This window comes from Triticum aestivum, chromosome 7B (genome assembly GCF_018294505.1).
Source record: "Triticum aestivum cultivar Chinese Spring chromosome 7B, IWGSC CS RefSeq v2.1, whole genome shotgun sequence".
NCBI lineage: Eukaryota > Viridiplantae > Streptophyta > Magnoliopsida > Poales > Poaceae > Triticum > Triticum aestivum.
The window spans coordinates 542,453,009-542,467,523 of NC_057813.1; the positions used below are offsets into that span (position 1 = coordinate 542,453,009).

The window sequence follows — 14,515 nt, forward strand, 5'->3', positions numbered from 1 at the left end:
CAACGTTTCTCATTCTAGTTGAGTTGATTTTGAATGAAGCTGTGTAGTTTGAATTCACATGATGTATCATGCAGTGTAATTGCCTTAACTCAGTGGATCCATGTCATTGAATATGTTAAGTAATTGAAGTAAACCATTGCTGCCAAGTATTGATTTTCTCTGCAGTGTGACATGAAACTGGTCCGGCATATGCACCAATTGTACTGAACGAAATTTGCAGCAGTGGCAAACTTCAGACAGAAAGTACACATGAGCTATTGCCTATTGGCAACAATGGTGTAGGTATGCATCAGGATTCAGGATTTCAGCAAACATGGTTTTTGGCGCCTTCCTAATGCGACAACTAGATTCTGCATTGCGAGGTGTAAACTTTTCTAGACGGAGCACACATTTGTGAGGTGTAAACTTTTCTAGATTCTGCATCTGTTCTTCTCCTGAAAAATAGCAGCCATTTGGAATAGTTAAGCACAGAAGTAATCTTCTTCGTTAAAGAAAAAAAGTGTTACTAGGAGGGAACATACAACAGATGAACACATAGAAAGAGATCTAGTGTCAGATGCTTGCATACATCAGATCCAATGTTTTTACATGAACAAAACCCTTGCATTAATTGATCACTGTGATCATAATGCACATAATTAATGCTAAACGACACTACTGGAAAACATGCCATTGAGATACTACTACACACTCGCAACCGGAGTAGATTACATAGTTGACAACTTGTAGCTTCCTCTGCTTTTCTCAGCTACTCCCTCCGTTCGGAATTACTTGTCTTGGAAATGGATGTATCTTAGTTCTAGATACATCCATTTTCAAGACAAGTAATTCCGAACCGAGGGAGTAGGTAAGAGTAGACTATCACTGCCTCCTCTGTTTTGCTTCCTCTGATGTAAGACTACCAAGCAGCAAGCCTGCACTACTGATGACTTCTTCCTCTGCTTCCATCACTTGAGCACACATCCGTGGATTTGCATCGCTTGAGGAACGCCTCCATGCATGTCCCGTTGACGAGCCATCGCAATGAGTTGAGCTTGATAACGCCATGCTTCCTGTCTTGCTTGTAGCAGCTCCTCGGGGGACTTGGTCACGTCGGAGAGATCGATCCACGGGTCGTTGAACTGCACGGTGTCCACCATCTGCTCCACCTCCCGCCGGGCCTCCGCGCGGCTGCGCTCGATGTCGCGCCGACGGCCGGCCTCTTCTTCTTGGGCGGCAGCGCGAGCCATCGCGAGGCGAGCGTTCTGGATCAGCTCGCGCATGCTGGCCGGTGGCTTCGACTGCGTCGCGGCCACCGGCGAGCCGGCCACGGGGCTCTTGGTCGCGGAGGGGTGGAGGCACGCCGGGCTTTTCGGATCCTCGCCGCCGCTGCTGGTGCCGAGACACGGAAGGCCGCTGCTGTCGATCTTGGCGGCGACCGCGACATGGAGGAGCTCGACCCCGGAGCAGACACCGCGTGCGCGCTTCGCCGGCGGCTGCCCGTCGCGCACGGGCATGGGCCGCTTCGGCCTCTTGGCAGCGGCGGGATTCGCCATCAAGGCAGGGTTTACGCGCACGCGGGTAGAGCAGGGGTGGAGGTCGGCGGCGGCGCTGCGGCGCGGGAGCAGAGACGGCGGGAGCACCATGGTGCCGCCCATGGTCGCAACGATCAAACGATCGATGATCCGGCGTCGGGAGAGGGAGGAAGATGGGTCGAGGGAGGCTGATCGGAGGGCGAGTTCAGATTGATCGGGAATTGGGGAACGGGGCGAGCAAGAGAACAGGGACGCGGGAGACAGAGAAAGAAGTGGCGGCAAGCAATTTGAATCCGAGTCGGCCCAGGCTTAGCCAAAACGCGCTTTGTTAACTTTCCCGACTTCAGTTCAGAGTTTAACATCTTAACCAACTTATTTTGAGATCCTGATGTGTTTGTAGCGTGTTCTCCATTTCCACAGATGTACAGATCTTAACTCTGAGCTCTGTGGTTGCTGCTTGTCAAGTTGAAGTATGATGATTTCTCATTTCTCAAGTTGAATGTGCCGGCTAAATATCAGTTTTGGTTTGCAAACACTTGTTCTCATGGCCTTCTCCGTGTCCCCATAACCGTTCACAAATATGAGCAATCCCGGGTAAACTTCGCTAAAACTTGAATAGTAACAAGAAAGCATGAAACATAGTATATCTGAATTACAATGCAGCTGATGGAAAATCAATCTGGCAGCTGCTACCACACAACATGTTTATTTTCACTCTGAAATTGGTCTCAATATCTCGAATATGTACGCTACATGACACGTAAAAAGCCCACGATCCATACTCGCATTTTGTATATTATATATGGTACTGAATGTTGTTCATCATATCAAACCTCCGGGTCCAGAATGATTCGAACTCTAGTAGACATTGGAGCGGAACTCGTCATGGTTATGTCAATTGTCCTGCTTGATTGGTCCACGTATGTCGATGTCGTGTCTCTGTCGGCACACCCATGGATCAGTGTGGTGGGAAGCTTAGGCTCCATTGGTAATCTTATGCTTTCAGAGTTCAGGATTGCAGCAACATCTGTCATGGTGTGGGTCGATCTGCTGGACCTTCCCGAGCACAAAGCAGCGCCACCTGAGCGCATTTCATTATCTCGGCGACTTCATATCCGTCCCCTAACAACGGATCCACAAGCTCATGCAACCTTTGTTCCTTCCACATACGCCAGGCCTGAAATAGTTTTCAACAAGATTGACATGAGAGAACCGCAGCGCAAAAGAAGGAAAATAATTTGGCAACAAAATTAAACATCTCGTGAACCTTTTAGATCACTAAAGTAGTGGTCTAAAAGGTCTTATATGTTCTTGGAAGGTAAATGCACGGCCAGAACAACTTTTGATTCTTGTACTTGTAGGAATCGACAAGAAATGTGATGTATGACTCTACGAGTAGTGAGATATATGTATCACTTGATTATAGTCAGTAATGTAAGGAAAATGATTCTGTTTGAGAGTTTAAGATAAGAAAAAATTGCAGGTACTACAGGAAGGTTGAGAGGTAGGTAATAACTTTTGAGATGCACTAATTTTATTTTTCTAGAGGGAAACTGTGCTCCTTAGCTGATAGAATTTCGTTATTGATAGTTCAGGACATTCTTGATTCAATGTTGCTTTTGTGAATAATAAGATTGTTCCTGAATGCAGGTTTACCCCAGATGCACTGACTTTACAGTTCACGAGAGGGTTACTTGGTTGGTTTATGCAAGTCATTCTCATTAAAGCTCTACTGTACTCACTGGGAAGTGGTGAATCGCCATTGCTGGACAACGTGGCATATGCTGGGTATGGGTTTGCTGGTACCTCACTTGCGATGCTTGTCCGCATCTTCTGGAGCTACTCATACTATTTGTGCTGCCGTGGTTCTGTATCTGCACTGGAGTGTTCCTGGTTAAGACTGATGAAGAGGGTTCTGCAGGGTGCATCGAGGACTTATGAGAGACATCCTAGCAGGAACCACTACTTTCTTCTATTCCTCGCGGTTGCGCAATTCCCCATGCTTTTCTGGCTAGGCAACATCAATGCTTGATGTTTCGGTCTCTTTTTTTTAAAGGTTGATGTTTCAGTCTTATCTTAGAACTGGGATAACACTTCTCCCCTTTTTTTCTTGAAGGCGAAGGAAAAACTCGATCTGAATAAACTTTTGTAGTAGCCTTCACACTCTTTTTGGAGCAGGTAAATTTCTTGATAAAGGGGCCGGAAAGAAAATGAGTCGATGTTTATCTTATTGGCCTGCAGAAGATGTTACTTTCTCACGATTGGGATGAGGTGAAGACAAATGGATAAATGGATTTTCAATATTGGTTTGTACCTCATCCTGAAAGAGTGAAAGTATATCTTCGACTATCATCGTTCGTGTTCATGTCATCTGCTGATATATTTGCAGCTGTTATCTTATAGGTAGGCTAAGGCCTGATTAAGTAGAACCTGGACTCTATTAACTAACAAAGTAAACATGATCTTGAGTAACTGAACTTATTTGGTGAAACAAAGAGATCATTGACTGTTCTCCAAAATGTGGTTTGGCATCAATTTTGATGAACTTCTTTTCTACTCCCTCTGTAAACTTTTATAAGAGCATATAGATCACTAAAATAGTGATCTAAACGCTCTTATATTTGTTTACAGAGGGAGTACTTCACAATGGTTTTGAGTGACATGGCAGCGCCAACTTGACCAAGGAGCACCAAGGAAGCATGTGGACAGTGAAATTTGCATAGAAACACCTTTTTTCTTCACACTCCAAAATTTTCTTTTCACCCGGATGGTTTTGTTTACCTCCAAGGTTACTATTCGTTCACCCTACTGTTGGTCTGTTATTATCCATTGGACAAATGAGTGAGAAGCTCCTTTAATTTGTGAACTTATATTGGTTGTTCTTCGGCCAAATATCTGTGAAGCACCCAGATTCATTTCGGTGAATCATGACTGGTGCTCTTATGAGAAATGCCCGACCAACTTCAGTTAGTAAATATAAGTAGTTTGCTAACACTTTGCTCTCTAGCAGGTACGAGTAGAACTGAATGACCTATTGACGAAATTTTCAGCAAATCTTTCTGCTGCTGCTGCTTTGGCTGTGTTGTGTGTTTTCCTAAACCATTATACAAACTTAACTAGTTAATTTCAACCAAGAACAATATCTCGTGACTTCAGAAAAGTGTCAAAAAACATCTGATGATGAATTAGTGCTCAAACCAAAGGATTGTTGCATAACTGGACTACAATGGATGAATACATAGGATATGCTGGCACTTACTAGTAGAAGACATGTATGTAGCTACCCTAGAATGCATGACTGATGTCCTGTTTACAGAAACGCAGCAGATTTGGCAAGTACAGTAAGAATCACTCTATCTCAAGAGTAGCAGCACCCGACAACAGAGCGCTCCCTTCATCGATGGAAGAGGTCGACGATGATGAACAGTTGGAGCTTGTAGGAGCAGGTAGAGTGTCGACCTCAACCACACCCTCCAGCATCTGCACCACCTGATGCATCGTCGGACGGAGCGAAGGATTCTGCTCAACGCACCAGAGAGCAACACGCAAGAACCTCTCCACTCTGACCAAATCCTCAATGGCGTCATCATCGCTATGAAACAGCACCTCTGTCCTGCCATCACCAACCAACTGACCGGCCCACTCGAATAGCATGACTGAGTCGTCACCATCCTGACCAGGCACTGGCTCCTGGGACTTTCGGCAGCATATCATCTCTAGTAGCACAACACCAAAGCTGTACACATCAACCTTGGTGTCGATGCGCCTGTCGCTTTGGAACCACTCGGGGGCTATATAGCCCCTTGTGCCCCTGATGTTGGTCACCGTGGTGTGCATCTGCTGGTCACTAAGAAGCCTGGCAATCCCAAAGTCAGTAATCTTTGGATTTTTCTTGGCATCTAACAATATATTGTCAGGCTTGATGTCACAGTGGATGATTGGATAATTGCACCCTTCATGTAAGTACTCCAGGCCCTTGGCAATGCCAAGGGCTGCTTCAGCGCGCCAACTCCACATCGGTTGCTGCTGAGGCTGGAAAAGGAAGCTCCGAAGGGAACCACCTGGCATGAACTCGAACACCAACATCCGCTGCTCCTTCTCTTTGCAGTAGCCAACCATGCGGACTAGGTTCCTATGGTGGATCTGGCCGATGGACTGTACCTCGTTTGCGAACTCCCTCTCACTGTAATCATTGGAGCTGATGAGCTTCTTCACTGCTATGTCGGGGGAGTGTAGCGACTTCAACACCCCATGGTAGACCTCGCCAAAGCCTCCTCTGCCTAGCAACTTATGAAAGCCATTGGTGGCTTTGTAAAGCTCTTTTGTGGTGTAAGCCCTAACAAAGTCATGGTTGGTATTCTTCTTCCTAAGGTAGCAATGTAACATAAAACTACTTACCCCGGACAGCAGCAACAGGAATGTCGAGCCACCGAGTAGTGCATAAGGCAATATCCTTCTTGGTGGCGCCGGCAACGAGGGGCTGCTCGTCCGCACCTTGATCAACGCCTTCATGGCGATGTCACCTCCACGGCGTCCGACACCTGCCAGCGACACCATCTTGCTACAGTAAGTTCCATCATAAGTAGCAGCGGCACAGAGGCAGTCCTCCAAGCAGTAGTTTGCACACTCGTCCTCTGTGATGTGCAAAAGTCTTTCGTATGGCGAGTTTGTCCAAGTGGTGTTCGGGAGCTTGACAACCTCAAACTCGGCGGAGTAGTTCTTCCTGTCACAGCTCTGCGGCATGAACCCCTGTGTGCAGCCCATGTACCTGAGCTGAGAATCGACATAGGAGTAGCCGCTTGGGCACTCACAATCGAGCCGGTCGTTAGGACCATACACACAGTATGAGTTGGGGCCACACAAACCTTGCAGAGAGGTTTTTACCTTGCAACCTTCGGTTGGGAACTGTCCTCTGACTGCCCACGACACATTGCTGCTTCCCCGGCGCTATTCTTTGGTCTGGTGTAGACGCGGACGATGCCGTCTGGATCGAGCGTTGCGTGCTGGTGGTAACTGATGGTGGAGTTAAGAAGTGGAGGTATCATGTCATGCACCGTGCCGTCCTTGATTTGGAAGTAGAGATGCCCCGGCGAGTCAAAGAAAAGAGTCGTGTTGCCGTCCTCCCCAGTTTTGTATGTGCCACTCGCCCAGTATATGTTGTATGAGTCCCGAGCCAGATTGCCAGCGGCATGGTTCAGGAGGTGGAAGACAAGGTGGCCGTCAGTCTGCACGTTCAGGCTGAAGCGGCCACGAGACAGGAAGTCTGTGTCCGAGAGCTTGGAATAAAGGGCAGCTCCAGAGCCCATGTACTGCCCCGGGAGAAGCGTATCGGTCGGATCCTGAAAGCTCTCCCACACGACAGTTGTAGCCAGGGAGGTGAGGAACTGGAGGTTGCCTGAGTCCTGGAGCACGAGGTCAGTGCCCCACATGCCAGGGTTGGGGTTCCTCCAGATGTTGCCGGTGTCGGCGGCAAGGGAGAGCATACCATCTTTGATGGTAAGCTTGGATAGTGCCGTGGCCATGACGGCCGAGCCTGAGACTGGGTCTTTCGCGTACCAGACCACCTTGTTCTCCGCAGGGCTGGCTCCCTCGGTGAGGTTGAAGTTGAACCAGACGGCAAGGAGGAACCGGCTAGGGTCAGCGTCAAGGGCGCGGAACCCGAAGGCGTAGTCCCCGGACGAGCATGTGATGTTATCTGGGGGCCTGAAAGTCGATGTGATTGTGAGTCTGTTGGCTACAACTAGAAGCAGATGAGCTTGGAGCAGCAAGAGCACAAGCAGTGGGGCAAGGCAGCAGTGGCGGGAAAAAGAGGGAGACATGGCTAATGGCTTCGTTTGTGTTTACTTTGCTGGTCAGTGTATACTCATGTTATGTTCTTATATATCTTCAGTTCTTCACTTACGCTACATTGTTTTCCATAGTGTGATAGTGACACACACAGGAGAAAAGTTAACTGATAGCCAAAACAAAGCATTCCACTCGCCGGACGGCAGTCACAGACAATGTCAAGGTTAAGCGCCATATCTCATACGTATGCAGGAGATAATTTGATTGCCGTTTTGTTTCTAAATGGGACAGACTTGTTTAAACTACACACATGTCTGGACGGAATCGCACTTTTGAATCTTGACCCAGACTGCTAAGTACGAGGTTCCATCAGCAAATCGGTGGATAATTAAGTTAGATGGGCATGTGCCATTTGGCACGAACCATGAGCTCCAAAGGAGGTGACACTAGCTAGTGACCTGTTGCCGCACAGCCAAACCATCAAGCTTAGATCTCGGAGGTGACGTGAAGGCCAGGGTGCAATTTGGCCGGCCAAAGAAAGATGACATTTTCTTCCCCCATCTTTATTTGTTACTCCCTCCTTTCACAAATATAAGATGTTCTAACCTTTTTGTGAGTCGGATGTATAGTCACATTTTAGTGTATTTATTCACTCATTTCAGTTCGTATGTAGTCCGTCATAAGTGAGTAGAGGGTAGGTCGGATAAAATCCGCATGTAAATAGATACCTTGTAACAAAACCGAGAGCCAACCCTAGCCTCCCGCGACTCCGCTGGCGGCCGCCGCCGCCGCCACCGCGCAGCCCCCGCCGCCGCCCTCGCCCATGGCCCCCGTAGCCCCCGCCGCTTCCCCCGCCGCCGCCCCTCCCCCTCCCCCTCCCAGCCCGGCCGGGGATGAAGGCCCTGACCCGAATCCCTACCCGCGCCCCTCTCCGACGGTCGTTCTTTTCGCCCCTGCTGCTCCGGCACCGGCGCCGGCCGCTCCGGCCCCTGCTGCTCCGACCCCGGCGCCCGCCGATCTGGCCCCGGCCGCCCCGCACCTGGCCGCTCCGGCCCCTGCGGCTCCGACCCCGGCGCCCGCCGCTCTGGCCCCGGCCGCCCCGGCTTGGGTGGAGGTTGGGAGACGGCGCCGCCCGAGCCTGGAGAAGGTGGCTGCTCCCCCTCCCAGGAAGGATGCTGGACTGCCTCGCACTTTCAAGCAGAGGACTTTCGGCCTCTGCTTTCGGTGCTTGGCGTCGGACCACTTCGTCGCGGGTTGCCACGGCCCTGTCCGGTGCTTGGGATGTGGCCACTCCGGCCATCGCGAGCGGGAGTGCTTGGCACGGCATCCTGCCGGTTCAGAACCTTGCCGTCCCCCCGTCGCGCCTACCGGGCCTCGTCAGCGGCCTCCCCCTGCAGCGGATCGCCTCCCGCCCCACTTCATCGACCTGGTTGCACTTGGGCTTCGGTGGTTTCTCATCAAGACAGCCCTGCGACTGGTGGTGTCGTGCCGGCGGCTGACCCCGGCGTGCCTCCTGCTGTTTTGGAGCCCTTGCGGCCTCTCCTTGCAGCTCAGGCGGAGGCGCTCGGCGCTGAGCTACAGGCCTTGTTCGCTGCTCGTCTTGGTGCTGTTCAAGCCTCTTCAAGACTTGGTTGCTGCTGTGGAGAGTTGGACTGCTCAAGTCTCAAGCCTATGGGAACCTATGGAAGCTATCGGGGGCAGCCAAGACCTTGCCAATGTTGAATCTGCTCCTCCTGCTGTGGCCGTTGGTGAGGATTGCAGTGCGCTTGTTGTGGCTGGCTGCTCAGCTGAGTTGAGTGAGAAGGCTCAGTCCGTCGATGATCCGCCTGCCTTGGATAAGGTCATGGTTGAGGATGATCCTCCTGACTTGGCTTCTGTCCTACCCGGGATGTCGACACTGGAGGAGCCAAAGGTTTCCAGTGCTCCTTGCACCGGGAAGCCTTCAAAGGAGCTGATCCAGATGGATGCAGATGAGCCTCTTGGGAGAGCCTCCTCTCCGTGGGAGGAGTTCCTCGAAGAGCTTGCTCTCACTGTGTCGAGCTCGCCGCAAGTTTTGCAGGTGGGAGAGGCTGCCCCTTCTCTCTTAGAGCGACGAAGCTGCCGTTTGGACAAGAAAAACAAAGATTGCGACATTCCTATAGCCAAGCGCGCGGAGTATAGGCGGGCAGAGGCCTTTGGAGAGGTTCCAACACTCAAGAGCAAAGGAAAAGCATCTGAGGAAGATCTGAATGAGAAGATGCAACACTATCTGCAGATGTACAAGAAGGAACACACGCCCAAGGCGATCGAGGCGGTGCGCGCATTAGTTCAGGCCAATGCTTGACCACTTCTGTTGCGAGGGTGCACTTCGGTGTGCTGCCATTGTAGAGAGTTTGTGGGTGTTTGCGGAGTTCGTCTTTGTTGGATACAAGGCATGGCCTCCGTTCCTAGGTCTGGGGGCTCTTGTTTCCGGCACAGATGATGTGCCATGAGTTGTTGGGTGTGGTTTTTGCCGGTTTCCCATATTAACTGCGCGTTGTATGGTTTTCGGGTCCGGTTTCCCTATTAACTGGACCATTTTCCCTCTTCTATAATGCAAAGGCAGAGCACCTGCCATTCACGTCAAAATAGATACCTTGTTGTAATGGTGGTTTGGGGCTCCCCACCCCTCTTCTTCTTTAATGAATGATACGCAAAAGTTCGTATGTAGTCTATATTCAAATATCTAAAACATTTTATATTTGTGAACGGAGGAGTACTTATTTCATTTCTTTTCCGACAGATACATGTTTCATTTCTTACTTTAGGGGAACTTGTTTCGTTCATTCCTAAACAAAGAAACACTAGTGGATGAAACTCATCGTGTAACCGCTTTTTTCAGGGAAGGCCATCATGACTATCTTTATTTGACTGCAAATGATAATTACATCATCAACACGATTTTTTGAAATACTGTAAATAAAGATGAGCATGGATTACTTGTGTTGTTGAACTTGCAAGATTTTATCATAGGAAAGGGGTACCCTTTATAAACAGAATTGCTTTACGTACCACACCTTCTGGTTATGTACGACGGTGTGATCCTTAGATCATTGTTCAACTGGCAATTACTAGATCCTTTCCTGCAAAAAAAAAAAAACTGGCAATTAGATCCTAGGGTGATTAACTAACTCAGACAAGCGTCGGATAGAAAAATGTCGGATGCATGGCACTGCTCCTTTATAAACTCATCAGATGGCCAAAGTAAATAAAAAATTCTATTCTTTTTACTACAAGGGTTGCGCTTCTATTTTAGTCGTCCCCTATACATGGTATGCCAGCTGAAGATGATTCACTCCCACGGTTCCTGCACAGCATGATATGTTAGACACATCTTTCTTCAACAGTGTCACACCAATACAACAGAGGGAAGGCAGATGCGAGCAAATGCAGAACAACTAGACAGATTGACTAGCTTCCCAAAAGGAAACCTGATATCGTCTTCAAGATATTGGTAATAAACAGGCTGAACATGCGTACCTTCTAGTCTAGTCATCAAAGGCCAGCTACCAGCTGAAACAACACCAAGTCTAGCCCATGATCAGAAGCAGGTCCATCAATTCCCGGGCAGCCCACTGTTGTTAGTTCTCCAACATCCTGAAACCAAGGTAGGTTTAAGTCTCTGTCTTTATGACTCTGGCATTGGCTTGGCCATGTTGCCTGAAGTAGGTATGTATCATATTTCTTTGCTTGCATGTGGAGTTAACAGTTGGGGTTGTCACAGATTAATTTTGTGCAAGGAAGTGGGGAATTGAACGGCAAGAGAGAATGACTGCCTTTGCACATGAAAAAGGAAAGCTTACCAAAAGCTTATGAAATGGATGACAGCTATGGAATGGATAAAAGAAAATATTGACAAGGACAAAAAGGAAGGATAGTGGCATAAAAATGCACCAACACCTAACAAAAAACAGTGATAAGCAAAGCAAATTCACCGGCCAGAAATATTTGGTGGTTAAACTAGGGAACACCTGTCATGGGAGAGCTAATTTGGTCGCAAACATGAGGATCAAAATACTGTTGACCCTAAATCTGTGTATAAATAAGCTCAGATGAGCTTACTTCAAATCCAATCAAGACATAAATTTTGGCCTCCTCTCACACAAAAAAGGTACATGTTCCCAGTCCCAAATCCAAGCTCCACTATGCGTGCTCAATATTTCCATAGCATGTACCCCCTCATTGAATAAGACCCGGCAGATCAGCATAATCTTCTATCTCTGCTTAAACAAGCTTGGGGCTTGGGGACCAGTAATCTTCTTTTGAAGATTAGAACTAAGTAGTCTTCTCTCTTGATTGTAAAGTAGTTTTACGATGAAAACATAATCTTCCATTGTGAGAACATAAAAAGGTTAGGCTGCCTACACGAAACAGCTTAGCAAAAGTACATTTTTAGATAAACTGTATGTGTGCAAGATACAATGCCATCCATGGTGAAATAAGGCATGGTAAGGCTCACATCCAGCCGAATTTAAACACTCGCTTCTATGGGGCGGCTTCTACAAGGCCACAGTGGGCACCAGAGAGGACTCAACAGGCCGGAAGCCTTCTCTTTGCCTCCCACACCCAATCCTGCTCCCCAACTCTTCAGCCTATGCTCCAGTAGACTGCCAACTCCTATTCAATATCGGAAGACATAATACATTGACACTTGACCCAAAAGAACCAAGATAGCTCTGCAGGCCAATGAGCAAACAAATCAGACTGGGCATCAATTATAAGACTGTCACTGCATCACAATCTTTTTATCTATGCCTTCTGGCAAGATAGAAAACACTGATAAGCATGATCGAGAATTCAATGTCAGAATAGAACTTAGGATGCTTTCCACAAGGAAATGACTAAATGGGCCATTATATGGAGCTCCATAGCATCAATAACAAACATCAGCAAAAATACATGAAGAAACTAGGTAACTGTTTTGCCAAGGCTTGACATGGTTGAGTTACTTGTTTGACACAGTATGAATGACAGTGACAGACACTTCGACGGTAATTATGCTGTGCCACCTAATGTTGAGGGGCTTTGACAAATGCTAACTGACAAACAGTAGCAAAAATCACCCCCCCCCCCCCCCACACACACACACACAAAAACTGCACATAAAATTATTGGGAAATTTTGAGCTTATGTGATACAACAGCCTTGACTCAATGATGGCTTTGAATCTTGAAGTTAGATATCTCCTGTGGAAACAAAAATGGTTACTAACGAGTAAAAGAAATAACACTGAGGTACATGTAAAAAGAAAGGTTCCATTCAAGCGTATGGCTACCAGGAATAAAACTGCACAGAACCTTGGGGAAGATTGATGCAGAAATTTGCACTGACATTCATCCCACAGACAAACAGAAAAGGGAAATCTAGCCCTTTTGGTTTATCAAAGTTTTCATCATTGATATTCTTTCACGATACAACTTGGGATGCTTGAAGCATTATGCCACATACAAGGACAAGATTGCTTTATTTTTGGAGCAAACAGCTAAAAGAACCAGTTATTCCTACTTACAAACAACCATATGTACACGGTTCAGGGAACATGATTTGAAGCTTCAGAATTGCACCAACACATGAAGGCCAAGAAAACAACCTCATGAACACGGGCTGCGTTCTCCCAGCAAGAGCTCGACGCCTGGCTCCAAGACATGCCCAAACCACATTTGGCTCTCCCCGGCTCCTAACCCAGACACTCGTGGCATCATCGTCCATACACAATCCACCGCATCAAACATCACCAGTCTCCCATCTACAGCATTGTACAGACAAAGAGTCCCCATTCTGTCCGCAGCCTGAAAGTGCCAGAAACTGCCATGCCTATCAGCCACCAGCTCAGTGAACACCTCCGACGGCATTGTGGCTACCTCCACCCATCCCACTGCCTCGTCGTTGTCCAACTGCCACACCACCACCCGCTCCAGTACCCCGAGCCTCTCCACCCCACCGACCAAGAATAGCCGATCATCAAGAACAAACAGGTGCGCCGTCGTAAGGCCGTGCGGGATCACAACTGGCGGAGCAGCCCACTTTCCGGTCTCGAGATCAAGCACCAGAAGCGCGTCCGGACCCCGGCCAAGCACAAAGAGCCGAGAACGGTCACTGGCGACCGCAGCATTGCCAAGGATCGCAAATGGCAGCGGCAGCTCGGCCCCAGGTACCCACCGTGGGGAGGGATCGGCGGAGTCCAGGGAATACGAGCGGACAGCGGCGCCGTTGGTGGTGACGGCGACGAGGGTGTAATCCCGGCTGGAGGAGGTGGAGGGTGAGGGTGGGACGACGACGGCGATGAGGTAGGAGCGGTCGGGGAGCACTGGGAGGCGGAGGAGCGAGTCGGCGGTGACAAGGAAGGAGGGGGAGGCGGAGGAGATGAGGGGAGGGCAAGATGGATCGAGCGGGGGCGTGGTGGGCACCTGGAGGAGGCGCCGGGAGAGCGGGTGGAAGGCGAGGCGCGGCGAGAGGAGGAAGAAGGCGTCGAGGCGGTGCTGGGAGAGGAGGGCGTGGAAGGCCGGGGAGCGCAGGAGGCGGCGCAGCGCCCGGGAGACGGCGGCGACGGGGATGAGCGCGGTGAGCGGCAGGCGGGAGAGGATGCGCTCCTGGACGTGCGCCGGGAGCGCGTCCCACGGGCAGCAGGCGGCGGAGTCGGCGGCCATGGCCGGGGATCGGGTCGGTGGCGGATCACGGTGCCGTATTTTTTTTTTTTGAGATATCACGGTGCCGTATTTGGTGGGAGGAAATGGGGACGCGAGAAAGGGGAGGAGGAGGAGGAGCGAGAAGGGCATGTGGGCCCGGGAAGGCTCGATGGCAGATAAAGTTGATATACTCCGTAGTAGGAAACCTTAAAAAAAAATACTCCTCCCTCCGTTCATAAATACTACTCCCTCCTTCCGGAAATACTTGTCGAAGCAATGAATGTATCTAGATATATTTTAGTTCTAGATACATCTAATTTTATCTATTTGTGTGACAAGTAATTCCGGACGGAAGGAGTACTGTATTTGTCTTTGTAGAGATTTCAACGAGTGACTATATACGAAGCAAAATGAGTGAGTCTACACTCTAAAATATATCTATATACATCCGTATGTGGTAACCATTTGAAATCTCACAAATACTCCCTCCGTCTCATAATATAAGAATATTTTTGACACTAGAGTGGGTAGTAGGAAAAGAGAAAATCCATGAAAAAAAAGAAAAAGAGA

At 49.0% G+C, this 14,515-nt stretch overlaps 1 protein-coding gene and 1 pseudogene across 4 annotated transcripts; both read right to left on the minus strand.

The window, feature by feature from the left end:
- Positions 1-2,179: 2,179 nt before the first annotated feature.
- Positions 2,180-14,131, minus strand: LOC123160184 (F-box only protein 6). 4 transcript variants are annotated; one of them, XR_006480032.1, is made up of 6 exons: positions 14,037-14,131; positions 12,910-14,005; positions 10,800-10,916; positions 10,551-10,626; positions 10,337-10,402; positions 2,180-2,691 (listed from the first exon to the last, which is right to left on the minus strand). XR_006480032.1 is itself a non-coding variant. In XM_044577993.1 (3 exons), exon 2 carries the CDS (start codon positions 13,964-13,966, stop codon positions 12,911-12,913), a length of 1,056 nt encoding a protein of 351 aa, XP_044433928.1. In that variant the 5' UTR covers positions 13,967-14,005; positions 14,037-14,131; the 3' UTR covers positions 12,402-12,505; position 12,910. The 4 variants fall into 4 exon arrangements, 2 of the variants coding, with proteins under 2 accessions (XP_044433928.1, XP_044433927.1); XR_006480031.1 differs by having other exon boundaries at positions 10,332-10,402; XM_044577993.1 differs by lacking the exons at positions 2,180-2,691; positions 10,337-10,402; positions 10,551-10,626; positions 10,800-10,916 and adding an exon at positions 12,402-12,505.
- Positions 4,329-8,106, minus strand: LOC123160183 (G-type lectin S-receptor-like serine/threonine-protein kinase LECRK2; annotated as a pseudogene).
- Positions 14,132-14,515: the final 384 nt, after the last annotated feature.

Coding starts and splice junctions, on each gene's coding strand:
- LOC123160184 (XM_044577993.1), bottom strand. CDS start 13,966: ATGGCCGCCGACTCCGCCGCCTGCTGCCCGTGGGACGCGCTCCCGGCG.